The sequence below is a fragment of the Zonotrichia albicollis genome, chromosome 5 (assembly GCF_047830755.1).
Source record: "Zonotrichia albicollis isolate bZonAlb1 chromosome 5, bZonAlb1.hap1, whole genome shotgun sequence".
NCBI classification, from domain to species: domain Eukaryota; kingdom Metazoa; phylum Chordata; class Aves; order Passeriformes; family Passerellidae; genus Zonotrichia; species Zonotrichia albicollis.
Window position 1 is genome coordinate 49,408,632 of NC_133823.1, and position 27,994 is coordinate 49,436,625.

Genomic DNA, 27,994 nt, shown 5'->3' on the forward strand with positions numbered 1-27,994 from the left:
GGTTTTTTGGCTGGGGTTTTTTTCTTGTGGTTGGTCGGTTGGTTTGAGGGTTGTTTTCAAATTAAACTTGTAATGGAAGCAGGACTAAAACTAGGAAGGGCTGAGTTGAAACACAGCCTTTACATTTTGTGTCTAATGACAAAACTGTTTTTGTTAGGCAAGTCTTGTTCCTTAAAAGAGAAAAGCACTTCATTGAAGGAGAAGGCTTTTTTAAACTGTCAGTGTAACTAGTAATGCAAGTAATATGTGCTTATAATCAGCTTTTTTTGGTTTGCAAAAGCACTTCTATTAAGTGTTAAAATAGGCAAGATGCTAAGTACTTGTGGGGAAGATACTTGTCTCATGCAAAAAATTTGTAAGATTCCTATGCTTGAAATGCACTCACACTTAAAAAATTCATTTTCAGTTAGCTTTGCTGATTTTAGAAAAATTATCTTCTGAAACCTCAAAGGAATCTCAGAAGATTAGTATACCTTCTGTTTTATTTCTATTTGGCACAGTAGGATTTTTTTTTTTAAACAAAATATTTTTATGTCAAGGACTTGAGAGTGAAGTACTGAAGGAGCTAATTTCCTATTTTGTGCTATTAATTGGTTCCTTCAGCTTGGAGTTTTAGTCACAGTCTATACAGCACAAATAAACTGTTAAAAAGTACTACTATTTATTTGACTTTAGCAGTAGCTTCAGAGGACTTGACCAGCAGGGTATTAGAATCACAGAGGAGCTGACAGAGCCACTGTGATCCTGATTTTTGATGCCACTTGCAGCTGCTTTTTATTCCTCAGTAAGGGAAGAAAGAGGGTAGAGACACAATGATAATGTTCCTGGGACAGGACATGTTCTGGAACAAGAGAATGATCAGGATTGTCTTGTGATGCTAATAAACAAAAATGAAGGATGAGGAAACCTCAGCTGATAGATTTCCTCAACTGGTTTTGAATGTCAGACTGAAAGTAATTCTGTTTGAAATCTTGTTGAATGAGAATCACTGTATGCACTTTTACAAATTATACTGTCAATTTTTAAAGTCAGATTTAATATTGCAAACCTGGGACTAACAGTGATGCTTAACACACAGTATTTTCCGTCAGTGGGAAAGCAAGACTATGTAATCCTGCCTCAGCTTAACAGTCAGTCTGGTCTGACAGTTTTGCCGTTGCTCAGTGCCACAGCAGTGTTGCTGCTCTGATGTGATAGAAGGTTCTGGTCATTTGGACTACCAAGGGCTTGAACATGTTTGAGTGCTGGCAGATCCTTTCTCATAGAGCTTCTTGAACACCATCACACTTAGCAGGCACTGTCTTGTCTCTGTTTCTTTTAACCCAGGATTGTCATAGCAGGCCTTTTGACACATCAATTATCAATTGTAAATCTGTATTTAATTAGCCAAAAAAAGAAACTGTTCTGTAACTAGAATCAAGTCATCACACATAAAAAAGGAAAATTACCATTTTGCCTTTAGTTTTAGGTAGCTTATCTATCAACATCAGCTGTCCCAGACAATAGCTACCTTGAATATGAATGTTGTAAAGAATAGAGCGAGAACAAAACTGTTCAGCTAGAAACTGCATAAATTACCTTTTTTATGACAACATGAAAAGCTTCCTCGGGAGTTTGGTCTTTTGGTTGTCAACTGGAAGCTGGTAAGCAGTTTGATATTCTCAGTTGTGCCTTGCAGAAGTCACAATAATCTACCATGGTGTGTCCCTGCTCTGTGTAAGGCTTCCCCTCTGACCACCAGATTTCTGCTGAGCAGGGCACTGAGGCTGCTCTGGAGCTTGACAGGGGCACGGTTGGTGTCAGCTACAGGAATTGTGGGACTTCCTTCCTCTTCATGGGCCTTCTGGGCATTTGGTCAAACAAAAGCTCTGACAAAACATTTGGCAGCTTGTCATCACACTGAGACTGTGAGGTGTTACGTATTCAGGGGGTCAAAAGCATTCTGTGAATGTGCTCCTTGTGGTCTTCCAGGTGTGTCTCCTAAGCTAAACAGGTATATATTTCAGTCCTAAATATATAGGCTGTGCAGTCTAAGTTAAAAGACTGGGTTTTGTAAGGGTTTGGTTTGGGGGAAGGTTGGGGTTGGGTTTTTCCTTCTTCAGTAAATTAGGTCTGGAGTAGAAAACTAAAATCTTTCATGCAGTCTGAACACCGAGTCTAAAACATGATGAAGATGCTGTATGGCATTAAATACTTCAAAATATTGACATTAGGGCTAACACTGCTTTTTGGCAATAGAGCAGGGAAGTAAAAGAGTAAATGAGGCGTTATTTCAATAAAAAAAACAAGACTGATATAAGAAAAAGGCCAATGTTAATAAATGTATTCTAGGAACCAAATTTAAGTTATCTGTCAGATGTGCAAAACTTTAGACTGGAAAGGAGTGAGTAATGACCTATCTAGTAATAGAAACAGTGTGATGTATTTACATGCAGGATTGTATGACATGGTTGACTGCAGTAACACAACTGGGCTCAGTGATCTGCAAAAGCTTTAGGCCGATGGATTCAATAGCAGAAAGAGCTCTTTTATCTGGTGTCTCAATAGGGTTTTTTAAATATGTCTCAATTCAGATGGTACCCCATCAGTTAAACACAGTGATAAGCAACCTGAAGAATACATATTTATTTATTTATTTATTTCATATATTAAAGGATTATTCATACTTAGTCCAGAGCACCTCAAAAAAGAATTTTGCCTTGGAATGGACCAGGTACATAAAATTCTCAGGTATAGATGAGATTAGCAGTTCACTATTTGAGTTAGCCAGTTAGATAACTATTTGATTTAACTGGCATGTTAATCCTGATGTTATGCTTACATAAGCTCCTCCAGGTCTAATCAGCTGGCAGTCCATGAGAGAGATGTCACTGAGCAGAAGGTCTGTGTCCCAATGCTGATAACTACATTGCCTTTGAGGGAATCAGAAGTCTTTTTAATACCTGTATTAAATTTGCTTTCTACATTTTGCTGGCAGATTCTTACCTGTTTAAGACTGTGGTGATGGATCTGCGTAAGTCCACTTGTAACCACATCCTCCCATTTTAATTAGCAAGTTGGACACCAGACACGCCTGGATAAGGGAAGAGTGCTCGGCGGCGCTTACAATACCACAGCTATTCATGTTCTCCGGGCTAAAAAACTTAGTGTTGAGGGAGAAGTTTGGTTTGGGAGCAGAGAGTTACATCTTTTGCAACTACCTTCTTCTCTTTGTCAGATAGTCCTTATCAACACCGCAGCTAACTGTATTTATTGCTGCTGTAGCAATAAACGGAACGCCGCTCCCCTTGGAACGAGTGTTTCAGGACCTGTGTTTAAGGGCGAAGGCAGGGCTGCGGTGCGAGGTTGGCCGTTCATTTCGTACCGCGGCGCTGCGCTGGGTGCTCAAGCCCCGCCGCGCTCCGCGGAGCCGCTCGGGCGGGCCGGGTCCGTCCTCGGCGGCGCCGGGAGCGGCTCCATCCCCGCCGGAACAGGAAGGCGGCCGGGGCGCCGCGGAGGGCCGGGGAGGAGCCGCCGTCCGCAGCATCTCCGGGGACGGTTTTGGCGGGCGGGGGCCGCCCGCACAGCCCGGAGCAGCGGTAGGTGCCCGGGGCGGACGGGCGGCGGGGCAGGGCCGGGCCGGGCGCGGCTCCCCAGCGGGAGGAACCCCGCGTCCTCCGCCTCATCTCTGCCGGGCCGCCCCTTCCCTGCCCTGCCCTGCCCTGCCCTGCCCTGGGGAACTGCGGCTTGTCTCCGTGCCCGGCCGAGCGCCTGCCCTGACCTGAGCCAGGGCTGCGTGAGGGAGGCTGAGGAGCCCTCCCGGGGCTCAGCAGGTAAAGCCGGGCCCCGGAAATTTCACAAGGCGATAAGGTGAGGTAAGAAAACCCCCAAAGGATGAAATTCTGCCTGCTGGCAGATAACAAATCTCAGTTCGGACAGGGCCGGCTTTGGTGCTGAGCCCTTCCTGGGAGCCACGGCACCAAGCCCCGGCCCTGCGGACGGAGGACGGGGACAGAAGCGATGGGACACGGGCAATGCCGTGGGAAGGAAGGGCTGGGGAGAGCCAGCGGCTGTGAGGGATTCACGTGTGCTCAGGAACAACCTCCCCAAAGGCAGAGCCCTCTCTCTCTCCCAGCGCGCCTCACACAAGGCAGATGTCGCCGTGGAGGTGGAGTGCTCTGTTTTTGCTGTCAGGATGCCAAGGGCCTGTAAAATGTTGTGTGGTTTCCTGCCTAGCAAAAACTTATGGAGAGGTTTGAACAACCAAACCAGCGGAGCACAAAGGCAAAAACGTGCAGTACCTTGGGATATTGCGTAAGGGAAATTGCAACCACGCAGCCAAAACGGGAGCAGAGTGAAAGGTCACTGCAAGCATCGATGGGTTGGAGCTGCACGGTGGCAGAAATATTCCTGAGGGAAAGGTGTGAGGGATGTTACCTTTGTAAATAACCCTGGAATAAAGTTTAGCTTGGTCATACAATTCAGTGGATGACTAAACAAATTGTAAGGAAAAACAATACGGTCTGCCTCAGTGACCCCATCCCTCAGCTGTTGGCTGGATGGACCTAGGCCCAGAGAGTATTTCTTAAAGGAATGGTTATTTTGGCTCCACGTGCTCTTTTATCATTTGGGTAAGCAAATAATGCTGAGTATTTGTAGCGGTGATGATTTGCCATTTTAATAAAAGGATCTTGAACATAAATCTGCTAAATCAGACCAGTTTGGTTAAGAGCACTATGCCAAGAGTTTAGTAAATGGATTGCAGGTGGCCCCCATTCCATGTTTATTTACCTCCTGGCAATTGAGCTTTAATAATGCTTCAGTGCCACTAAATTGACTTCATAGGTCAAGAAATGTCACAATATTTATTGCTGAGCATGACAAAGTTTTATAGCCTTCAATTAGTGCAGTATCGTTTTCTATGTGCAAGTGCCTTGTGTATATAATATGGTACATCTGGTCTGGAATACCTATTAAGAATTGCACACTGTTTTCAGTGGTGACTCATCAAAGTCAATGAATGTTTTTGTATTAATTGGCTTTGGATGAAAATTCTGTCTCCTTTTTTATTCTTAGTCCAACAAACTTTCAGGGACTTTTGCAGAGGAGGGGACTGTAAATTTGATTCTTTTATGACTGAGATATCATGTATGTTTTATAATTCTGAAGTTTGCAGTTCCATGGTTTATATATTACTCCTTGATTTTGATTTATGTTGCAAATGAGTTAATTTTTGGGATTGAGACCAGCTTCTTTATTTGTTAAAGACTGAACTATATATGATCTGCATCCTTGTTTAGGGCTTTAAGATAGTTTTGGAGTATTATCAAAGAGAGTTGATAGTTCTGGTATTTCTGACAAAATAAAAACGTTGCCTTAATCATTTGATGCCCCAGGTCAGTAGCTGTCATCTGGAGAAAGAAATAAAAGATGGAGTTTAAAAATTTTCTTTTGTTGTTTCTTGTGGGGTTTATCTTGAAGACTGCATTCCTGCAATACTTAGGAAGTCTGCCTTTTTTTTTTTTAATTGTTGTTTTGGTCATTTCTAATATACACTGAAGGCATAAATAAACTCTTACTTGGATGTAAATATTTGGAATAGAGTGCCCTTTCATACCTATTTTACTGTAAAGCTGAGTTGAAAACATGTAGGGAAGTCATGTTAGTGTTGCTCACATGTTGACAAACTTCAAATGCTCCTTAGTTCTGTTCTGTTTGAGGTGCTCCTATAATAGAGTTTGTTGTTTTATTGCCTTTGTAGCCTGTTCTTGATGGGAGAAAACTTGGTGCTGAGCTAAGAACCAAGACTGGAAGGTTGTGGCTCTTGTTCCCTTGTTCCCAGGTAGCTTAATATAGCCAGAACTTATTTTTGTGAAGTCTGTAAAGGTAGGAATGAATCAACAAGATACTCTTATGAAAGACCTGCAAAAAGCTTCCTGTTGACTGGATATAATGCAATTTTTTTAGGAGCAGAGCACTGGGAACATGGCCCTGGGAGAGAGAGGAAGCAGCAGCTCCAGCAATGACAGGCAGGAACAGAACCATAATCGTGTTATTACAATTGTCTTCCTGGCCCTCTTCATCGACCTGTTGGGATTTGCCCTCATCTTGCCACTCTTTCCTTCCATCCTTGATTATTACAGCCAGACTGAGGTAAGCAAAGAAAGTCAGCCCACAAAAAGTGTTAGGATCTTGAGGGAGGAATGGAAGAAAAATCGCCTGCCTTGGGGCAAACCAAGCAGCTGTAGGAAGATTAATAATTACCTGGCACATATAAATGTGAATTAACTGAATTTCATTAACTGAATTTATTAGTCAACCTGCATAAGACTCTTCACCCTTATTTTTTCATTAAATTGGGAGATTTGTTTTGATAAAAATTCAGGTATTTCTTAGTGTCTAGTCCTTGTGGTTACCAATGCATTTGAGTCTCACACTGATGTCACTGGTGAGGCAGTTCATAATGGATCTGCAGGCTGGGGTTTATTGAAGAACCAAGGAGATGAGAGCTTTTACCCCACCTGGGTATTTCACAAGGTCACTTGGCCTCCCCCAGTGTGGAGTTCCATCTCAGCTTCCATTCCTAGCAGGGAGCTGGCTGCTGCTCCAGGAACAGAGCAGAAGCTCCTGTTGGATCCTGGCTGTGCAGGTGCTCATTGTTACCCTGCTCAGGTGTTAATGGCATTACTGGTCAAGATGAACGTGTTGTTGTGGGAGAATTGTTTTTGCAGCCCACACCTCTGTCAGCCTCTTTCTAACCCCACTCCAGCTGCAGCTGTAGCCTTTGTCCTTCTTACAACCACATCTCTAATCCAAACCATGGGCTCTGGTCTCCAGGGTCTTCCCCAGGGTCTTCCAGTGTATTTCCAATAGCCAAGGTCTCCACCTTCTTTTTCAGACCCTCTTCTTTTCAAGTCCTCCTCCTCTTTTTGGGAATCATTCCTTTTTTGCATCACCTTTTCCTTCTGCATCTGCAAGCTTCTGGTTCTCCCAGGCTAAACATGTGCAGCAGGACAGAATGTGTCTCATGTTGCCATTTTAATTGAAAGTTTCAGGGCATGCCTGTTTAATTCAGGATTTAGCAGGTAATGGGCCTGAAGGCTTGAAAAAGTTCAAATTCAGACATTCCCCCACCCAAACATATCCTATCTGCTGTCTGTTAACACTCACCATTTTAGCTATTTTTGATCAGTGAGCAAATTTTCCCTCGTGAGGAGGAGGAGGGAAGGAATCGTCTAACATTGTCTCTAGTCCACATTGTGTCTAGTTTTTGATGCAGTCTTTGAAAATAAACTTCTTCCTGCTTCTGTTTGTTTCCCTGTTTTCTGTTTTTCAGGATGGATTCTATTTGTCATTGCAACGTGGGGTAGACTGGTTTGCAGTGATGGCTGGGATACCTCCAGAGAGGAAATACAACAGCGTCTTGTTTGGAGGTAGGGAAACTGAACAGACAAGCTGACAGCTCAAAAACACTGTTCTTTCCAAGTTATTTGCAATGTTGATGTGAAGAATGACAAGAAATACAACAAACATGCTTGGCTGTTATTAGTTCTAGGTTTAAGCAACTCAGAAAGTGTCTCTTAGACTATAAATGATTTTGTTTACAACACTCTGATAGCAATGAAGAGTTGGACAGCCCCATCTCTGTTGTTTGGAGACACTAAACAGGCAGGAGGAACAGGATAACAGGAACCTTGTGAAATTCAGTAGGGACAGGTTTTAGGTCCTGCCTGTGGGAAAGAGTACTCCAGCAGACTGGACACTCACTGGTGGCCCTGGGAGTCCTGGTGAGCAGCAAGCTGAGCATGAGCTAGCCCTGGCAGCAAAGGTGCCCAGAGCTGCTGGGATGTGTGAACAGAATCAGTGGGTTAAGGGAAGTGATCATCTTGCTCTAGTCAACACTGGATAGACCATATCTGAATTGTTACATTCAGTTTTGGTCCCCAGTACAGGGAGGAGTGTCCATACACTGTGGTGAGTCCAGTGGAGAGTCTGGGGCCCTTGGCTGGTCTGCAGTGAATGGCAGCTTTGCAGCACCTGTGGGGAGTTATGGAGAGCTAGGATCTTCACTGAGGTGTGTGGGAGGAGGAGAGGCTACAGGTGTAAGTAGAAGCAGGGGAGGTTCAGATGGGAAATATGGGGGAACATTTTTCCAGTGAGGATGGTCAGTAGAGCAGGCTGCCCAGAGCAGTGTCCATCCTCAGAGATTGTCAAACCCTGGTTGGCTAAGGCCCTGAACAATCTGCTCTGACCTCACAGCTGGAGTGGTGAGGAGGGTTACCTCCTCACCACTGTGGTTGGAGTAGGTGACCTCCAGAGCTCCTTTTTAACCTGAATTATGCTATGATCTTACTCAAATTGTTCTACAGATTGTTACAGAAATACAGGCCTGCTGTTCCTTGTTGTCACACTGCCAGCTGAGGGTCAGGAGCTGCTGGGCTGGGCCCTGGCAGTCCCAGAAATGCCTCTCCCTTTCCAGTTGATGTGCACATGATCAGAGATCCATCAGTAGGAAGCAAACAGAAACTTTGTGTGTTCCAGCCTCGCCTGCCCCTTGAGCAGGTGTAGTGCAGCACTGCTGCTAAATCCCTTAGTCTCATTAAAAGCAGCAGGGCCTCTGGATTGCAGGACCCAGAAGCATTTCTCTCTCTAGGACACTGCTGTGGATGAGCTCCAGCAGGAACAGAGAGGGAAATATGTCATGGTACACATCAGAGACTCTTCTGGCTTCCTGCCATCTAGACAGTTGTGAGAAATCTGTGATTTCAGAGTATGAAGATATGAAGGTGTCTGGGTTAATTTTAGTTAGAACCTGTCTACTCTCTCTTTTTGGCAGGCTGAGGCCTACCCCAAGATAAGCAAAAGGCTTTTAAAATAAACTAAATGAAACACAAAACTTAAATAGAATATGTGTGAATGTATTGTTACTATTTAAAGTAGTTTAATTTGGTATAACAGGCATTAGGGAGTTTATGAGCCATTTTCCTCTTTCTTACCATATCCTTGCAGGCATGTTTTTCTTTCTCTGCTCATTTTTTAGTCAAATTACTGGTTTTGAATGCTAGGAAACAGTTTCTTTATTCCCTCAGAAGCTGCCTTCTGTCTCCTCTAAGGCCTGACCAGAAGCTTCCTAGTTTCAACTTCTCACCATCTCAGGTTGTTTAGACAAGGGGTGGGAACTCCCAGTCAAGTCCAACTTGTTGCTTTTCCTTTTACCTGCCGTGTCCTGCACTCCTGGGAGTGCTGTGTGGAAAGTTTCATTACAGTTGTGATGTTAAGCAGAGGCTGCTGGAGCCTTCCTGCAGCCTGTGTTCCTTCACTGCCCTCGTCTGCCCAAAGGAGCAGAGGATTGGGAAGGTGCTTGCCACATCATCTTGTTGTTTCTCCCAGTGCCAGCCATATTTTTCATTTTTCATTAGATTGCAGGCTCTTCAAGGCAGAAATTTCTCTGCCCACGTCAGAGCCCTGAGGGCACCAATATTTAGTTGCTGTGCCCAGTCATCGCCCACACACTTTCTGCCCAGTGATTCAGGAGCTGTATTTCAGACTTTGTCTCCAGGGCTGCCTCTGTCCTTATCTCTTGGATGGACCTCAGACTTACACTGGAGATATCTGTCTCCTAACCAACATCATAGTGTTGTTTCCACTCCTTTCTCTGGCCCTGACTCCTGCTGGTCCATCCCTGGAAGGATGTGTGGAGCCCTTGCCCTGTGTGGGACTGTCAGTGGGTGCTGTTGGCAGCACTTGCTCTGCCCAGCCCATCAGACTGTGGGGCACCAGGCTGGTGAGGGCACTGCCCGTGCTGTGTCACCCTCAGCTCCTTCCCCCCTGTGGAACAGCCCTGGTTTTGCTGCATGCTGGCTTGGAAATATTTGGCATGGAAGGGTGTTTTTACAATGCTAGAAACACAATGAAGGGAACTATGTGTCATAAACTGGCCATGTAAAATTCTGTAAGATTGTTTACCCTTTTTTTTTTGAGCTGTGAATTATCACAAGCAGCTCTTCCCAGCAAGGTGTTCAGTATCAATATTCCGCCTCCCTCAAAGCTGATGGGAGCAGAACTTCTGGTCTGTCTCTCCCCTGCCTTTTAAAGCTTTGGTAGCTGAATGATCTGAAACATATAACCCAGTTTTTCCTTTAGAGAAAAGCTGTGACAGCAAAGCTACTTTTGCCTGCATGTTGAGAGTGTAGTGCAAATTAATAAGTCTATGAAGCTAGAAATGGCAAGAGAAAAGAGGAATTAAAGATCACAGAAGCTGGAGGCAGATTTCAAAGGACTCTTGGAGTCTGTTGGAATCACTCCTACCTCTTAGGGTGCCTCACTAACAGCAGTGCTTAAGTCCTTCTTTCCATGATAAAAAGGAAAGAAAAACTAATTAAGTGTGACAGAATCAGGTTCAAACAATCAAAAAGTCTTAAAAGAACTGTGACTGTTAAAGACTGTGTTATCTCTGCTTTAAGAACAAAAAATGTATGTAGTCAGCAGGGAAACATTGGAGAATCATCATTCCATAATAACCAGTGAGTTTCAAACCCTTTCTCACCAGTGAAGTAACCAGGTATTAATCCAGTTTATGCCTGTTACATCTGGTCTGTCTGTATTTGCTGTCTCAGTTAAGTAAATGCAATGTTGGTGTTCTGAGAAACAAAGCTATTCTTCATAGCTTTTTTATTCTTCATAGCTGTTGTTTAACATTTAATTTCAAGTTTTTATCACACATAGTGTGCTAGATCCCAAACAGCTTGGCTGTCTTTGTATTTAAGATAAAGGCAGCAAACCTAATGATTCATATCTTTTTATCTTTCTTTTAGGTCTGATTGGCTCAATCTTTTCCCTCCTGCAGTTTTTCTCCTCTCCCCTCACTGGTGCAGTGTCGGACCACTGGGGCAGAAGGCCTGTCATCCTGGTGACAGTGGTGAGTGTCACATGCTGAAGGCACCATGATCTTGTGCTTAGCACAGGAACTGAATTGTGACAGTCTCAGTTCAGCTCTAAATTGAATTTTTGAGATCTGCTGGTTGTTGACTCTTTCTTGTCAAGTCACTTGGCCACACTTCCAAGTGTGAGTGCTTCAGCTGAGCTTCCCAGACCCAGAACTGTTCAAAGAACACACCAAAATGTTTATCTGTTTCTGTCATATTCCTAAACCCCTATTTCCTGTGTATGGGAGAATGACTTCAGATGCTCTGTTGACAAATGTTAGGCTTAATTCCTATGTATTTTACTTCATCAAGTGATTAATGAGGGCTGATCACTTCATGACCTGTTCCACAGAGCCTGGGAATTGTTGGTTAGGAAGTTCTGTATAGCACTGCAAGACACATTTCTTATGAATGTGGACATTCTTCTTCTTTTGAAGTCAGATTTCTCTTGAATTTGGAAACAAATGGAGTGGGATGTACAAAAATGTTTTGTACCCAGGACTGGTTTAACTTCCACAGAATTTTGCTCTTCTAATTTTGTTAGAAATATCCCAATTATATGTAGTTTGTATGGACTTGTTTCCACTTCTTTTATATTGCTGTTCAAGACATGGTGCAGTGTCAGTTTATTCAGCCAGTTCTGTTACATGGGGTTTGGAGCAGCCATTGAAAACAAACAAAAAATGCAAATGTTTGGCTGGGAAGTGGGCAGAAATGACGTCAATTTTGCATTGCTTTATAAAGAACCCTTTCTTGCTTCTGCAGATGGGTTTGATAGCCTCATACTCACTCTGGGCTGCCTCTCGGACTTTTGGCGTTTTTCTTCTCTCCAGGATCATCGGGGGGATCAGCAAAGGGAATGTCAGCCTCTGCACAGCCATCATTGCTGACCTGCACTCTCCAAAAGCACGGAGCAAGGGCATGGTGAGTTACACTTGTGGGCCACATGTTTAGTGTTAATAGGCAGCTTTTAATTGATTTTGGGTGCTCAGTATGTGTTCATCAGGTGTGTATTCACTGATCAAGTGCAAACATGACTTTGCATTCCACCTCGCTTCTGGAAAGGTGCCAGATCATATTCCTGGGACCTCTTGGACTTTTGCCTATGACCAAGTGAAACACAGATGCTTTAGAGATGGGAAAATTATCTTGTTTCAGTGTTAGAACTGTTTCTCCTGCTGGTAACTTTAATTCTGACTATAATAGCTTAGAAATCAAAAGGTCTTATGGCCCAATTTTGGCAGCTGGAAGCCAATTGCAGGGCAGCCCCTTTTCCTCACCTTCCCAAGCTGTGGAAGCACAGCAGCACAGCACAGAGCGCTCCTGACTTCTTGCACACTGCACTGGCTTCAGGATCTGAGCTCAGTGGGTGGAGGATGTGACATTTGGCTGACTGAGAAGGATGAGCAGCTGCCCTCTCCACTTCCAGAAGGCAGTGACACAGATGGAAACATCCTGCAGGCTGAACTTGGCCTGTGAATTACCAGTTATATCTTTTATCCTATAAAAACCTTACAGGCCCAGACTTATCTTAACAGATTGTTGTAAGCCACCACAAGGACAGCTGCTTCTTGGGAGGGGAAGGCTTTAGATTTCACAGTGATAGCTAATGAATCTTCCAAGCAAATTACCATAATCCTGGGGAGCCAAAATGCATTTTTATTTGTGGAGAGAGGTAGCCTTACAGCACTAGTAAATAAAATGGGTCAGGGCCTATTTTTAGGGCCTGAGAGTAAGTCAGTGCAGCATGGCTCACATCCACATGGCTTGTATTGTTTTCTATTCCAAAGCAAAGTAGGCATGTTCATTCTGCTTTCTGGGAGGCAAACAGCATCTGACTGGAGCTATTCCCAAGCAGTGATGGGCCACTGCCTGTTCCTGCCACTTCCCTGACTGGACAGAAAACAAAATTGCTTATTTGGAAACAGCAGGCTTTTAAAGCTTCATGCTCCCTGCATCCTCAGGATGACTGAGTTCTGTACCTGGTTAATCCAAATACTTTCACAACCTGAAAAAACTGGTGTCTAAAATTCCCTCTGTGTGTTGACTTTATCCCTGCAGGCCATGATTGGTGTTGCTTTCTCCCTGGGCTTCACCCTGGGCCCCATGATGGGTGCTTACCTTGCCCTGCAGACCGAGAAAGGAGAAGTCTTCTACCTTCGCTCAGCGCTGTCCGCGCTCGCGTTTGCTGTGGCTGATTTCATTTTCATCTTCCTCCTTCTTCCAGAGACTCTTCCCAAGGAAAAACGGGTAAGTGGACCATTGGTCTCAAGATCTGGTTTTTCTGTAAAAATAAGATTTGAAAATGGTTGAAATATTGGAAACAGCAAAGAACAGGCTTAGCCAGTGTCTCAGAAATTTAGCTCATTCCTGGGATTGGGATTATTATTAATGTTGGTGTCAAAGCAGTTGTATGGTCATAGAATCATGGAATATTTTGGGTTGGAAGGTGGTTAAAGATCACCTATTTCCAACCCCCCTGCTACTGGCAGGGACACCTTCCATTAGACCAGATTGATCAAAACCTCATCCAGCTTGACCTTGAACACCTCCAGGGATGGTCCCATCTCCTAGCCCAGTTTAATACAAGATCTTTATAATTAACATGACTGCTTCATTGCTGGTTTTGGTGTGTAATGCTTAAATTTCTCAAAACCTAATGTGAACATAGGAGGGAGACTGTGGGAGTGAAACTTAAACTATGACCACAAGGATTCCTTGGGGAAGAATTTCAGCAAATCATAAAAATAAATGCATCAGAGACTGGATTTTCTTTCATTCATCCAGTATATGTTAGAAGTTTTCTTACCTATTATATTGTATTTGCTTGAATATTTTGAACAGTTAAATAGCAAATTACTTTTTTCCTGAGCTGTTCTGTTTCTACAGATAGAAAATACCTACATGTCCTAAAATTCAGTGGCTGATTTGATTTGTGGAGCCAAACATTTATTAATATTAGGATTTAATATTGTGTGGTTGGACACTGTGTGATTAGTCTCTTAGAACAGTCTCCTTTGCACAGTGAGAGAGGTGGAATTCAGCCCTGGGTATCTGCACTTGATTTGAGGCTTTCACTGATTGGGTCTTTGCTGTGATCCCTGGTTTCTAGGCAGCACTCAGTTTTTGGAGGGTGCTTGGTCTCTGGATAGCCAAACCCATTTGACACAGAGAATTGTTCAGGAAACTTATCTGCAATGATCCTACCAGGGCAAAACTTTGCACCTTCCCTGAGTGTTTCCCAGCAGGTTGTGTCCCATGGGAAATCTGCTGCTCACACTGTGTTCCCAAGCACTACAGTTATGTTATTTTCTTTTAACAACTCTTCCATGTGTCATCTGTTCCTCTTTCCTATTTGGCTGCTCCTAAACCTTCCAAATAAAATCCTGCTCTTAGAGCTGCACACTCCAGGAAGGTGGCAATGTGGTGATGTAGGGAAGTGCTGCAGAGCAAATCTGTATTCTATAAACAATTTCTCCTTTGCTGTAGAGTGATTAAATGGCTGCAGTGCCTTTGGGATCATGTGATGACTGAATAGATCCCTCCTCCTTTTGTTGTCCTCTTGGAAGCTCTGACCAGCTGCTCTGCATTAGCCAGCAGCACTGAATTTAGGAAGGGAAAGGAGCTTTCTGTCACTGCTGTTTGGGGCTCTGGCCCTGTGCAGCAGTGGGTGCTGCAGTGGAAGCTGCTCAGGGCCAGGTCCCAGTCACACAAAGTGCACAGGCTGCCCATGACAGGGTGGGGGGACAGGTTTGGGGCTTCTTGTGCTCGTCTGCTGTCCATGGGATCCAGCATATTTGTAATTTCTGTTATTAGGCTGCTCTGCTCTCTTCTTTGGTAACTCCTCCCACTTTCTCAGTAGTTTTCTTGGCCTGTGGATGGCAGAGGAAAGGCAGGTATGTTGGCTGCCTTTCTGGAACTTGGCTGGGCTGAGCTGCAGCAGGTGCTCTCACAGGTATAGGAGTGGAATGTGTTGGAAGGACAAAGCTGTAAAAAGAGGGGAAATCATCATGAGAAATGGTAGGAGGATGTGCCAGTGGGATCAGACATCTGTTTCCTTGAAGTTGGCTGCGTTCTCATCATACCCTTGTTTCTCTATCAGTCTGCTTTTCACAGGACAGAGTGTTTCATATTGATTCATATTGAAATTAACTTGGAGGAAGGGAAAATGGAGGGGGATGGGAAAGGATATGTTTTCATACAAAGAGAACAGCATTTTTACTCTCTTCCTTCCTCTTTTTGTCAACTGTTCCATGAGTTGATCAGGTCAAGAGAGTCATACTGGCCTTATGGTAGCCAAAACAGCTCCTGCTGTGACCAGACTGGGAGAAGGGAAGAATAGGAAGGTCTCTAGTGGAATCTGTCCCCTTTAAGAGTTAGTTTTTAGCTAAGCTAGCCATGAGCAGGGAGGTAGAGGGAGACTCTTACAACTCTTTTTTGCTGGACTGTGTGTGGGGCTGTGCAGGATCAGTAGCAGACCTGTGGAAAGACAAAGCTGTGCTCTGTGCACGCTGAACACCTCTGCTTTGGGAGGGGAGGCTGCAGCTTGGCAGGCCCAGGCTGCAATCCTGATGTGACTGACTCTGCCTTCCACTCCTGTTACTGCACTAGAGGAAAACAGAATGAGCAGAGACACTCTGAAAAATGCCTGCCATTCATGGTGACTTTGGGGATGATCATGAAGTAGAGTTGAGCAATTATGGGATAATGAATCATAAGCACAGAAATGAAATCCAAGTTAGATGTTGCAGAGTTTGAACCTGTGAAGAAACTCAACTTCATGCAGCTGCTGACACTGACTGAAATTGGCAGTGTGTACTTTTTGGGGGATGGTGAAACTCTTTAGCCAGTTTTAGGACAATGCTTTCATTATGGATCAGTAGATGAAATAATTTCTAGACCACTGTTTCTATGGCAAAGATAGGAGAAATTGAAAAAAAAAATCATGTGTGCACACACAAACACACCTACATTAAAAAATCAAATAGGTGTATATATTTCATAAAACATGTAAGGTTTTAAATGTGCAATTACAATGTATTGTAATTAGACAAAATTAAAATCAGCCTTGTGCAAGGCTGCTTGGCATCCTGTCTGACATGGATGATAATTCAGAACTGGTACAAGCTACAGGGTATTTTGGTTACTGGCAAAGATGCTTGCAGGGAGTTGCTTGTGCCCAGATTCTCTGTGCTGGAGTGCAAACCCCATCCTACCAACACATGCAGGAACTGGGGATTGCCACAGGCCAGCTTCAGGAAATCCTCTCAGACTCCTCAACAGGGTGAGCAAACTTCTTGGGTGTGTCTGTACTGTGTGCAGTACATGCAGTGGGAGGGAGAATAAATATCCCAATATTTTCTGTGTGAATCAGCAGCCTCATGGCCCCAGGCCAGCCCAGCCTACTGGACTGGTTGCTGTTGTGAGACTCATGGGCTCCAGACTCTGTGTTGGGTACTCAGAAGCTCTGACTATCAAAACAAGAGAGGTCCTTAATACCATAGTGAAGGTTGATTTGTTTACAGCTTCATTAAATCCAGCCCGTAATGAGTCCTCAGGTCATGCACTGAGATTAAATTCCTCTGATAATCTGACCTTTAATCTCTGCCCTCAGAGAGAGAGTAGCTCCCTCCCTCCCTATCTGGGAAGAGAAGAAAACTCATCAAATAAAGCCTGTGCAAGGCTTTGAAGGCATGAAATACTCTATGTGATTATTCAGGATTCTTGAGTGTCTGTGACTGTTGTGTAAAGTGACAGGCTAAGCTCTACTCAAAAAAATTGTTTTCCTAATAATGTAGGATTTCTAATCATTGATCATTCTAATCTGATTTCTAATCTTTCAGACATTATTTCCTTCCGTGTTTTCTTCAATTTTCTGTATTTTAGAATTTAAAAAAAGAATAAAAATGTAAATTATCTATAGATGAAAGAATAAGCATTAGATGGAAGAATAAGTGCCTGTGGGTAAGGAGCAGGGAGAGTGCCACTAGGTACATAATTAGGTTGAGATGTACACAGTACAAGGCCCAGAAGTGTTACAAAATAAATCTTCCTCTTTAAAAAGCCACCCATTGTGGCTGGGCAGAATCTCCTTGGAAATTCCTCTAAAATATTTTCAAAGAATCTCTGTAAAAATTATATTTTCTTTCTCTTCCCCAGGAGGTGTCACTGGCTGGCTAAAATATCAGCCAGTACCAAAACAGACCAGTGTTTGATGTGCTGCACACACTGCTCTCAGATTTGTAGCACAAGAGCAAATCCTCAGCTGCCTGTGAGCTTGCAGGCAGATGTGCCATTATTTTCCTAGTAAATGTGCTTTGGACATGAGTGATGATGCAAAAGGTGAACCAAATGAAGCCACCTTCAAGGCTGTGGAGAACAAGGCACTTCTGCTTTGTAAGAACCCAAAGAAGGATTTGTGTCTCCAGTTTGCGGTGCTGTCAGTGCTGCCCCTTTCAATTCAGTCACTGGCGCCAGCTGCAAGTTCAGAATGTCTGGGTTGTTACTGGGGCCCACTCAAATCCCAGTGCCAGGTGCTTTGTTTCATCTCAGATGATTTGTGTAGGTGTAGAGGCACATTTGGTGGTTCCTGTCAGCTCCTAGCAGTGGTTATTGCATTAGGGTTTTAAATAAACCTCTTTGTGTCTTTGATCAGGTCCCTTCTGTGACATCTGGATTTCAGGCAGCAGTTGACTTGCTCAGTCCTTTGGCTCTCTTTCAGTTCTCTGCAGTCGCCCGAGGCAAGGATTGCCCCACAGAGCAGAGTAAGTGTCAGGTGGCTTTTTACAGTAACACTGTCCCTTGCGTGTGGCACTGGCCTCTAAGTGAAAACTGTACTCACACCATTCCAGAAGCAGGACTCTGTTTACTCATTTAAACCCACTTCAATAACTTATGAACAGGCAATCAGAAGTTCCACTGGACCTTGGTTCTTTTGTTCCCAAAAGAAGGTTTTGAAGATTTCTGACTTGATATTTGTTTTCCTCAGCCACTGGCTGCAGTAAGTGAAGTGATTTAAAGATAGATCAAGGCATTAGCATTAGCAAGGGAGATGTGAGTTTGCTTATTCAGGCTGCAAACCAGGAACTTCAGACTATTCACAACTTGGAGATGTAGGATTCTCTACATCTCTGTAGGATTCCTTTAGTGGCATGTGTTGTATGGATATTTAAAATGAGCATCTGAGGTGAGAACATTTTCCTGTACTGTTAATAAATGCTACTTTTCTATTGTGGTTTTATTGTCAAGCCTTGCTTGGAAAACACCACCATGTTTTTCTCCCCACCTCCCACGCCCTTGGTGTTTGTTTGGTTTTTTTTTGTTTTTTCAGATCTTCAGAATCTCAAAATTTTGGGCCTGGCCTACTTCCTGTACCTCTTTCTGTTTTCTGGTTTGGAGTACACACTGAGTTTTCTCACTCACCAGAGATTCCACTTCAGCAGGTATTGCAATAAATGGTGTATATTTGACTAGGATATTTTCCAAAATCTTTTAATTTAAGGTCTCTTCATGTATTTTCAAGAGAGGCTTTCTGACATTAGTAAAGCCACCCCAATTTGGGGTGGTATTGTTTGGTGGTATTTGGGCTTTGTAAGAAGAATTGATGAAATATGGGCACAATTTTTATCATGAATGAGGTACTCCATCTACAGCTTCTAAAAATTAGGGAATATAAATACCCAAGATTAAATTTAAGCTCCTGAAATAGGTATAGCTGTGCTAGTTGTATTGACTATAGTAAAACCTTTTCTTGCTCAAAGAGTTTTTGGGTATCAGGACAAAACCTGAAGCTCAAAGAGGCAAAGAATGGGGAGATATCTGTGAGCTGATATTTGCTCATCAGCAAATTCTGCATGGCATATGGTGTGCAGTCATGTCACAAAGCCTGATCTCCTGTAGTCAACCTCCAGAGAAGAAAAAACAGAATCCTCCAACAGCTCAGCTTGAAATACTTTTTCTGCCAGCTCAGAGGAAAAATTCCAGCCAGGAATGTGAGCTTGCAATTTGATTCCTGTGCATGTCCTTCCCTTTGAGTAATTCTCAGAGGGTTGTCTCATCTTTCCCTGTCTGTCTTTCATTACAGTTTGTGGTTTAACCAATCCATGTGTGCCAAGGAGAGGTTTTTGTAGTGCTCTGAGCTCTGCTGTGTCCTGTGCATTCAGGGCAGCCCTCAGTGAGCGGCAGAATTCCACATAATTCAGTCAGTGAGGGAGGGCAAAGGGAAAGTTGGAGAAAATTGAAGGAGGGAGTGATGTCTCAGGCTTCCCAGTGTGACAGCAGATCACCACCACGCTGGCCTCCATCAAACCCTCCATGAGCTGCACCTTGGAAACCAACATCTCCATGCACATGGCACAGCTGTTCACAGCACAATTCACACCCACTGGTGTGCTGAGTCTCTGTGGGCAGCCCAGGAACCCTGAGCTACCCCACAGCAGCCCAGAGGCGGCTGCAGCTCCTGCCAGCACCGTCCCACCTTTCAGATAAAGCTCGGAGCTTCCCCTCGCTGCCCTCTGCTTGCCGAGGCAGCCGCTGGCAGCGCTGAGAGAGCCCCGAGGGCGTTTTGTGGTTTTTGTGTCCCTTGCTCGGGGGTTTCCCGGACTGGTGAATCCAGGGTGGAATGCTCCGTGCCTGACTCTGTGCTTTTGCCTCCCTTCCAGCATGCAGCAGGGCAAGATGTTTTTCTTTATTGGAATAACAATGGCTGTGATCCAGGGAGGCTATGCTCGCCGAATCAAGCCAGGAAATGAAATCAGAGCTGTAAAAAGGGTAAAAAAAAAAAAAATCAATATTTCTTTTTCTTTCCTCCCCACAAATCTGATATGTTAATTTTCAGTCTGAAGTGCAGTGAAGGGTAGTTGGAGGTTGTAACTGTATTTGTCCAATCAAAAGAAATTTCTGTCTCATCTGTCCAGCTAAATGACTTATCAGAGCTGGTTGTTGGGCACTTATTTATCTAAATAAACTTTGGAACATTAGAGCTCTTTCTTATGATATGAGCAACAGTACTATTGAAACTTTGTATTCTTCATATTTAATTGCAGTAAGGAATGAGAACAGATTGTCCATCTGTGCAGGTTAGGTAGAATACTGTGAAGCTCTATTTCAGTGATTTCTCTTGCAGTGCAGAAACTACTAAAGCTGCTTCAGGGCTGATCTCTGATTTCTTTCTGGGAAATTATTTTCAATCTGGCTATCTTTGTGCTTCACAGGCTTTCCCTAGAGTATATTTCACTGCTGGGCAGGGAGAAATAGATTCTTTTTCCAATCTTTGGTTTGTGTTCATCAGTATTACACGTAACAAAAGCATGTATCAGTGTTCAGGCTGAGGTTTCACTGACAGAAGTGTACATTCCTTTGTTTTGCTTGGCTCTTTCCTCACAGAGCCCCTGCAGCTGCTGTGCTGGGATGGCAGGGAGCAGCTCCCTGCAGCTCAGACAGCTCTGGGACAGCAGATGTGTCCTTTACATTTGTGTGTGGAACCAAACAAAGCACTGCCTTGGCTCCTTGGCAGTAGGTTTGCTTGGACTGCTAGAGGCTTGATTAATGTATTTTACATTATTTTGAGGCCTGTGTGATATCAGTGGTGGCAGGGTAGATTTCCAAACCGCTGCATTCCAGTGAATTGACTCAGCTTCTCTGAAAGTGATTTCTGCTGGTGGAACAATCTCCACCCTGGTCCCTGGCAGGCAAACACTGATGTCAGGCTGCTGGTGTCACGTTTCCCTGTGGATGAACATCAGCTGTGCTGCTTCATCCTCCACATCAGCCTGCTGGGTTTGCTGGCACTGCACTGCCCTTTGCACCTCTCATTTTTACGCTCCTTCCTCAGGCCTGCCCCAGCACTGCAGTCACCTCAGACACTCATTTGCTGGGCTGGTGGCTCCTCAGGAACACCCCCAGCCCTGGGGCACTCTTCTCCAGGGATGCCCGTGGCTTTTGTGGCAATTCCCCCTTTTGCTGAAGCCATTCTGGCACTTAGTGAATCTGCACCGTATGGCAAAAGTGGCCTCTCTTAGCACAGTGCTTACAGCAGCTCATTTATCACTGAATCTTCAAAATGAGGCCCTCAGTGGCAGTGAATACCCTCCTTTATCACACACAAAGCACATCTGATCTGTCTTTTCTGCAGGAGCTCTGTAGGCAAGGGAGACATCACAGGGAAATGGAAGTCCAGCTCTTGGAGGAGATGAAGAATGCCTTTTATTTTGGGGGTTTGAATTTTAGATGCACCTTCTTCCCCCTTTTTTCCTCTTGGCTACAGAAACCTGAAAGCTAAAGGTAAAATCAGCCAATAACGCTGTGAAAAAGCAGAGGAGCTGTAGTCCTGCTGCACACAAGCTTTTTCTTCTCTTATGCCAGCTCAGGAGATGCAGAGTTAAAGCCAGGTTAACACAAAACAAGAGGAAAAATCCCCCCAAAAGGGCAGATGTGTAGAGAGAGAACTTGCATGCGGTGTGCAATCATGTGTCAGTGAGAGAGAGCAGAAAAGTTGGTTGTGCTGGTGTGGGGCCATCCAGGTGCCTTTGAAGTGTGTGCTTGGGAAGAAAGAGCCCTCTGCGTGTGCCTGGTGTGCTGTGCCATCCCCGAAGGGAGCTGGCAGGGCACCTCGAGCTGGGCTCTAAGAGCAGGCTCAGTGGAACCGCGTGACTCGTTCCTCTTGCAGGCGATTGTGCTGCTGATTCCCGCGTTCCTGTTAATTGGATGGGCTGCAAATGTGACCGTGCTGAGCGCCGGACTGCTGCTGTACTCCTTCGGTGAGCTGTTCAAACGGCACTGCCAGATAAGCACAAAGATATTTTCCTTCATGCATTCATTCACACTGTTAAAGATGCACTTCTAATTTCAAACTACAAAAGAAAGTTGATTCTTGGGTTTGTGAAATATGGACAAAATGGTGTCTGGGGTATTTTCTGATGCTGTTTGTATCACAGGAAGTTGGCATGGTGGTATTTGGAAGCATCCCCAGTGCTCCCGTTGCCCTGTCCCACTGTGGAGCCTTTTTACCCCCTCTTAGCAGACCTAGAAGCAAAGTTGCACTAAATAGCTCAGCCCAGGAAAAAAAGCAAGGCAGGGAACCTTTGTACCCGAGTGGTGCTGCATTATTGCTGAGGCTGGAGACCTGCACACTCTGAGGGTGTTCAGAGAGATGTTTTTAGTGTTTGTGTAAATTCTGTTCTGCCAAGCTGTTGTTCAGGGAAACAGTCATGAATGAAGTAGATCCATCTATTGGATGTCTAAAAAGAGATTTCAGGTATTACCAATGCTGCTAACTATTGTTAAACACTGCTGCCAAAGTGGACTTCTCTTTTGCATGGTACAGCTTGATTTAGGAGTAAACTCTAAACCACAAAATGTGCCTATTGAGCCTATAATTTGTCTGGGGCCAGCTGTGTGTCTGATAGGTGAGGAGTGAGAGTTCATGTTTAAGCATGTTTGAGTCTTCCCTGTGCAGACTCCATCTCTTCCCAGTTAAGCCAGCTAGAAATGCCCCTTAGGGTGGGGGGGGTTTCTCTTCTCCTCCTTTTGCTCCTTCTGGCCAGGAGAGGCAGGAAGAGGCAGGAAAAGGAGGAGAAACCCCCCAGGGGTATTTACATTGAGACACCTGCAGTGAAATCAACCTTGACCATTCCTGCTCTTCCCCTTCCCTTCCCCTGCTCTATATGCTTGAGGCACTTCTTTCTTGGCAGAAAAGGCCCCTGTTTCAGTAAGAGGGCAGTGATTGCTGAACAACTCTTGGCTTTTGTGTCCAAAAAGTGTTGTAATCTTTTCCTCTTGGATGCGTCTTTCCCAAGAGAAGCTGTAGCTGCCTCTCCTCCCTGAGTCCAGTGCCCTGCCTGCACAGGGACAGTGTCACTCGGTGCAGCCACCTCATTGTTTGGAACAGAGCAGTTCCCTGCTCCACCTGATAAGAGCACAGTGATTTGGGAAGCTGCCAGCTGGCTGACCTGCCCTGTCCATCCCTGTCCCAGGGCTCACAGAATGAGGGATGCTAATGTGAAACATCTGCTTGGAGCACTCCCAGCTCTGGGCTCTTCCTGCAGGTTGCCTCGGAGGGGGTGTTCCCATCACTGACCTGGATTAAACCTGGTGACTCAGTGGGGACAGAGTGCCCAGAGCTCAGCGTATTTCTCTGCGAGTTTGGGCCACATGTTTGTCACTGTTCTTGTCTGTTCTGAGCTCTGCTGTTTGCTGACAGTCTCTTCTGTGGATTTTTCCAGCTGCAGCCATTGTTATCCCGTGTTTGTCAGCAGTGGTGTCAGGCTATGGTGAGTGTCCTTCCTGCTCTGACCTTTGTATTGACTTGGCCCAAATTGCACAGAACTGACCTTGAGTTAAGCATCAACAGGAACACTTGTGGATCCCTCTGCAGAGGAGCATAGGGAACCAGCCCATGGCTCATAACTGATAATTCCAGCACTAACAGCACTGATCTGCTCAGTGACCATCAATACCACACTGGAATTTTGTGTTGTGTAACACAGCTCAGGCCAGTGTGATGGGGAAACTGCAGCAACCTCATTGCTGGGGGTGATGAAGTGGGCAGAGGCCACAAACAGCACTGAGGAGGGAACAGTGTGGGCTCTCTGAAAAGGACACCAGCCATCCCTGCCAGCAGTGAAATAATTTCTTGCTGATTCCTTAGAAAAGACCTTCTGAGCAACCTTCTGAAGCCTTCTGGTAGGGTTGCTCTGTTACCTGGTAAAGCAGATGTAGCTGTGGTGCCATCTGTGGATAACACGGCTTTGGGTCAGCTGGGTGCCAGGACTGCAGCGCTTGCTGAGGTGGAAAAGAAGGGTTTGCTCATTAAGGTCGTGTTTATGTTGCTCTTATTTAGCTTGCAGCCACAGTTCTGTGTTTATTGTACACCTGGGCCTTCTCAGAAAATCTCGTGTCCAATGTGAAGTTTTTGTTTTGGACAGGCTTGGGGGATTTTGGGAACGTGCGCTGCAAATTGTCCCAGTCAAGCCAGGCCCTGGTGTTTCTGCAGTTGTGAGGCCTTGGTGGAGGGCAAGGGCAGGCTGGGGACTGGGTGAGAAGTGATGGGAGGGGAAAATGCAGGTGGGAAATGCCCCAAAGCTCCCAGAGCTGCAGCTGTGCCCTGACCCACAGTGTCACTCTCTGCTTGCACAGGCACTGCCGGCCAGAAGGGACGAGTCATGGGCATCCTGAGGAGCCTGGGCGCCCTGGCCAGAGCCCTGGGACCCATCCTGGCAGCTGCAGGTGAGTGTGCCCTTGGGCTCCTTCCTCTTCTTGGCACCTGCCAGCCCAGCTGGGGCAGAAGGGGCACAGGGGCCCCCTGCATGGGGTCAGAGCCCCTGGGCATTTCAGGGTAAGGGGACAGAGGAAGGAAGCAGCCTCAGAGCTTGAACTTGGGCTGATGTTAACAGCAAGCAAGCCAGAACCTGTTTGCTGAGTGCAGCTTCGTGCTGAGCTCCTGGCACCCTCTGGCTCACCCAAGGGTCAGCAGTTCTGTTCAGCTGCCCAGGTACTGTGTGAGCACAAAGCTTTGAGGGCTTTCACACATCTGCAAGGACAAGCACACTAACAAGATGAATTCCCTTTCTTTTGCAGTTTACTGGCTGGCTGGGGCAGAGATTTGCTTCACTGTCTGTGGAGCTTTTTTCCTTGTCCCCTTGGTTCTGCTCAGGTCTATAAAACAGCAGGCAAAGGAGGAGTAGGAAGGAACCACAAAACCATCACCAGCTTCCAAGGACCTCTGCAAGACCTGACTCTTGGCACCTGGCTCTGCTGAGCAAACAGGAAGATTTTGATCTTCTGGAAGGAGATACACGATGACCATTTGCAGCAACAACACACAGCAGTTATGTTTAAGGCGGCCTCCCAGGCAGCTGGGTTAGCTTTGCAAACAGAGAAACACCAAACAAACAAAACCAGCCACACACACCCTGACCAAGAGCTGAGAATGGCATTAAGAGCAGCAGCGCCAGCACAACAGCAGGCCTGGAGCCCTCCCCACTCCCCAGGTGCTGTTGCACACAGGGCTCTGCAGGGGCTGGGCTGGCACAGAACAACCCCTCAGGACCATTCTGCTGGGGTTTTGTACCAGTGGTACCAGAGCTCTGCAAACGCTGCATCCACACCTGCAAACGTGATGGTCAAACAAAAGCAGAAGCACACTACGGGCTGCCTGGTACCCCACTGGGACTTTGGTACGTGGACTGTTTTTAATATACAATTGAATTTGGAGACGTGTTTTATATTTCTAATACTGTGGGATGTTTTTGATGACCAAGCCCTGTTCTTTTTGCATTACAATAAAGTGTTACATTGAACACTCCTGTGGTCAGTTCATTACAGTTGTTACCCCCTCTGAACTGAACATCCCAAGGTCCCAAGGGCCTCCTTGAGGGAGCCAGCCATGGATGGCAGTGCCGTGCTGACCCAGCTCATGGGTGGGGGAAGGAGCCAGCACCAGGCTCTGCCCACTGCTGAGCTGGGAATCTTTGGGAAGGGAGCCCTGCCATAGCCAATTGGAGTATTTTCTGGGAAGGAACGCCATCACTAATCAACATCTTAATCATTAAAAGAAATCTAAGCAAATGAGGCTACAGAATAAAAGTATACAAGTTATGAAAGCAGAACATGATTTTTTTTTTTTAAGAGTTTTATTTGTGAGTAGAACTTAATGATACAAGAAAGAAAGAAAAATACAGGACTTTATTCTGCCCCAAAGTGTGTAACCATACCATACATGACTACATTTCATATTGTAATACAAAGAACTAAAAGAACAGACTACAAAATTAGAAATTAAGAGTCATTGCATATGTGGTCAAGATAAATGGGGGGACTTCAGTAAAGAACTGAAACATACAGCAATTAGTCATTTAGTTACGACCCTGCAATAAAACACAATTTAGCAAAATAAGTGTTGTTTGCTTCCTAGTGTACAAGGACATACAATGTTAGAGCAGAAGCTGAAAGCCATTCGTGCCATGCAGTCCTGCCTGAGTGCTGCTGTCCAGGGGCTCCGGCCCAGTGCCCGCCTGCTCTGGCCCACACCGGCCCTGTCACCTTCCCACGGCCCCAGCGGCCACCTCGACCCCTCTGTTCTCACCTGAACACTGACAGCTCAATTCCACTTCCAGCTGTTCCCCTTGGCCGCTCAAAACCAGCCCGAGGATCGGCACCTCCGGCCCGGCACGGGCCCTGCTCTGCCCGCCCAGAGCCGCTCCACGCAGCCGGCCCTCCGCGCTTTCTGCTGCATCAATGTAAGGCATTAGTTCTCTGCTAGGTTACCAATTGCAACATTTAATATTGTCCTAAAAGGTTACATCCATGTTCTGTTGTGTTACAGACACTTACTGTGAGTCAGTGTGTTGCCCTCACCCCCGCGGGGTGTTGGGGTTTGCTGCTGTTAAACCCAAAATGCAAATTCTAGAAACCAGAATGGTCACTGCCCCGCCGGCCCTGGGCCGGGGAACGGCGCCCGCTTTCCAGAGAATTCCACAAGCTTGACCTGCCTGATCTTAAACTACTTTTGTAATTAGTGAGAGACACAAGCATGGCAATAAGTGGGAAATAGTGAACTCAGTGGCGAGTGATTTGCCATGCTGCACATTAAACAAACATTTATAGCAAAGGGTGAAAATACACCTTAAGGGTACACAGGATTTCTGCACTTGACCGCTGGCAGCAACAACAAAAAGATTTAAAGAAATGCCAGCTTTTGTAAGTGAAAATATAATTACTATAAAACAAGGTGAAATACTCAGTGTAATGCATTTACATTTTTGTCAGTGGGAAGGAACAAACACAAAAGGCTGCACATGGGGTTCATGCACAGCAAGACTGCATGTGCAACAAAGAGATTTTTAGAAGAATGAAAAAACTGTGCTAAGGCCCAAAACACACCTGCCCATGCTCCACACCACCAGCTTTCACTTCAGTTACTTTTTAACCTTTTTCTAACAGCCAAATCACCACATGACTCACCGAGGAAAGAGCAAAGACAGATTTCCCTTAAACTGTAATTCACTAGAAAGAAAAAAAACCAGGCCAAGATCAGGCTCTTTGAACACACAACATGAGCGGAACACACCACGGACATTTCAGTCCTAGACAAAGACTGATTTCACCAGCCAGTTATAAAATAAAACAAAGTGAAAAACACCTTCATTTTGTAACAACAGTGAGAAGGGAGAAAGAGAGGAAGCAATGGAGAGCCTCAAAGCTTGGCCAAACCACAACCTGTATTCACAAGCTTGCAGAAGTTTACATGTCAGTTCAAGAATTCACCCCCCTTGAGAACACCACTGCAAAAGTATCCTCTCTAAAAGTCAAAATTTAAGAAATTTACCTGTGACTTGGAACAGAATATTGGAAAGAACACTTCTTGTGGTAAGCAATGGGTGTTTTATTTTTAATTGTGAGTTTTTTATATTCTTTTGCAAAGCAGTGCAGGCTTTAAATTAAAAATAGTGAATCAATGCCTTCCACATGGAAGTCATTTACATTTGATTACAAACTAGGGCTCAGATCTGTGGCAGCTGCTGAACACACAGGATTAGCACCTTTTTGGACACGAGTTTCTGGTTATAACCCTAAACAATCAAGCCATAACTTGAGGGGCTGGTTGGATTAATTGTGGCATTCATTTACATAGTAAGACAAAACACTCAGTACAATCTGGTACATTCTAGTGGTTAATGGATTTTAAAATATGACAGTGTTTCTGCAGTGGGTTGGCCTTTAGGAGTCACTCTTCTTTTTGCTCTTCTTCAGGAAGGAAGGAGTGCGGAACTTCTTTTTCTTTTTCGATGGGGACTTCCCTGGAGATTCATCACTACCTGCATCAGCTGCTGTCCCCTCCTCAGCTGTTGGTGTTGCTGGCTCTTCAGTGGGTTGGGACTGGGGTTCTTTATTTTCCACTGCAGGTGGTTCCGTTTGGCTTTTGGGCACGTCATGATCACATCTCCCTTCCTCCTTCCCTAAGGGAGGGAAGCCGAGTGCTTCTGAAGGCTCATCGGGGGTGAGATCTGGGAGGGTTTGCTTGAAGGTTGCAGCATCACTGTCATCTCTGTAGGTCTGGTCCTGCCGTGTCTCTGGTGGACGGACAGACAGCA

General features: G+C 45.2%; 2 protein-coding genes across 16 annotated transcripts in view; one reads left to right on the forward strand and one right to left on the reverse strand.

Moving 5' to 3' along the window:
* Window positions 1–3,263: 3,263 nt before the first annotated feature.
* MFSD10 (major facilitator superfamily domain containing 10) lies at window positions 3,264–26,511 on the forward strand. Of its 4 annotated transcripts, none has more exons than XM_005485690.4 (13): window positions 3,264–3,578; window positions 5,947–6,132; window positions 7,316–7,412; window positions 10,794–10,897; window positions 11,670–11,828; window positions 12,966–13,154; window positions 17,560–17,668; window positions 18,235–18,346; window positions 19,565–19,673; window positions 21,571–21,661; window positions 23,126–23,173; window positions 24,039–24,128; window positions 24,480–26,511. In XM_005485690.4, the coding sequence occupies exons 2-13, from the start codon at window positions 5,965–5,967 to the stop codon at window positions 24,584–24,586; spliced, it is 1,383 nt and encodes a 460-aa protein (XP_005485747.1). In that variant the 5' UTR covers window positions 3,264–3,578; window positions 5,947–5,964; the 3' UTR covers window positions 24,587–26,511. The 4 variants fall into 4 exon arrangements, with proteins under 4 accessions (XP_005485747.1, XP_005485748.1, XP_014121625.1 ...); XM_005485691.4 differs by lacking the exon at window positions 3,264–3,578 and adding an exon at window positions 3,585–3,854; XM_014266150.3 differs by lacking the exon at window positions 3,264–3,578 and adding an exon at window positions 3,585–3,849.
* Window positions 25,568–27,994, reverse strand: part of ADD1 (adducin 1) — a 63,503-nt gene continuing 61,076 nt past the window's right edge. For 10 of the 12 annotated variants that reach the window (XM_005485696.4, XM_014266091.3, XM_005485694.4 and 7 more), the window contains one exon: window positions 25,568–27,973. In XM_005485696.4, the coding sequence (XP_005485753.1) occupies window positions 27,621–27,973 (353 nt within the window). In that variant the 3' untranslated portion in view covers window positions 25,568–27,620. The remainder of the gene's footprint in view (window positions 27,974–27,994) is intronic. The other 2 variants (XM_005485697.4, XM_074541643.1) reach the window with 1 other exon arrangement.

What these genes read in the sequence shown, in the direction of transcription:
- MFSD10 (XM_005485690.4), top strand. Translation starts at nt 5,965, where the DNA reads ATGGCCCTGGGAGAGAGAGGAAGCAGCAGCTCCAGCAATGACAGGCAG. An exon ending in AAGCACGGAGCAAGGGCATG is followed by an intron (nt 11,829 to 12,965) that starts GTGAGTTACACT and finishes TTATCCCTGCAG; the next exon opens with GCCATGATTGGTGTTGCTTT. An exon ending in CTCTTCCCAAGGAAAAACGG is followed by an intron (nt 13,155 to 17,559) that starts GTAAGTGGACCA and finishes GTCTTTGATCAG; the next exon opens with GTCCCTTCTGTGACATCTGG.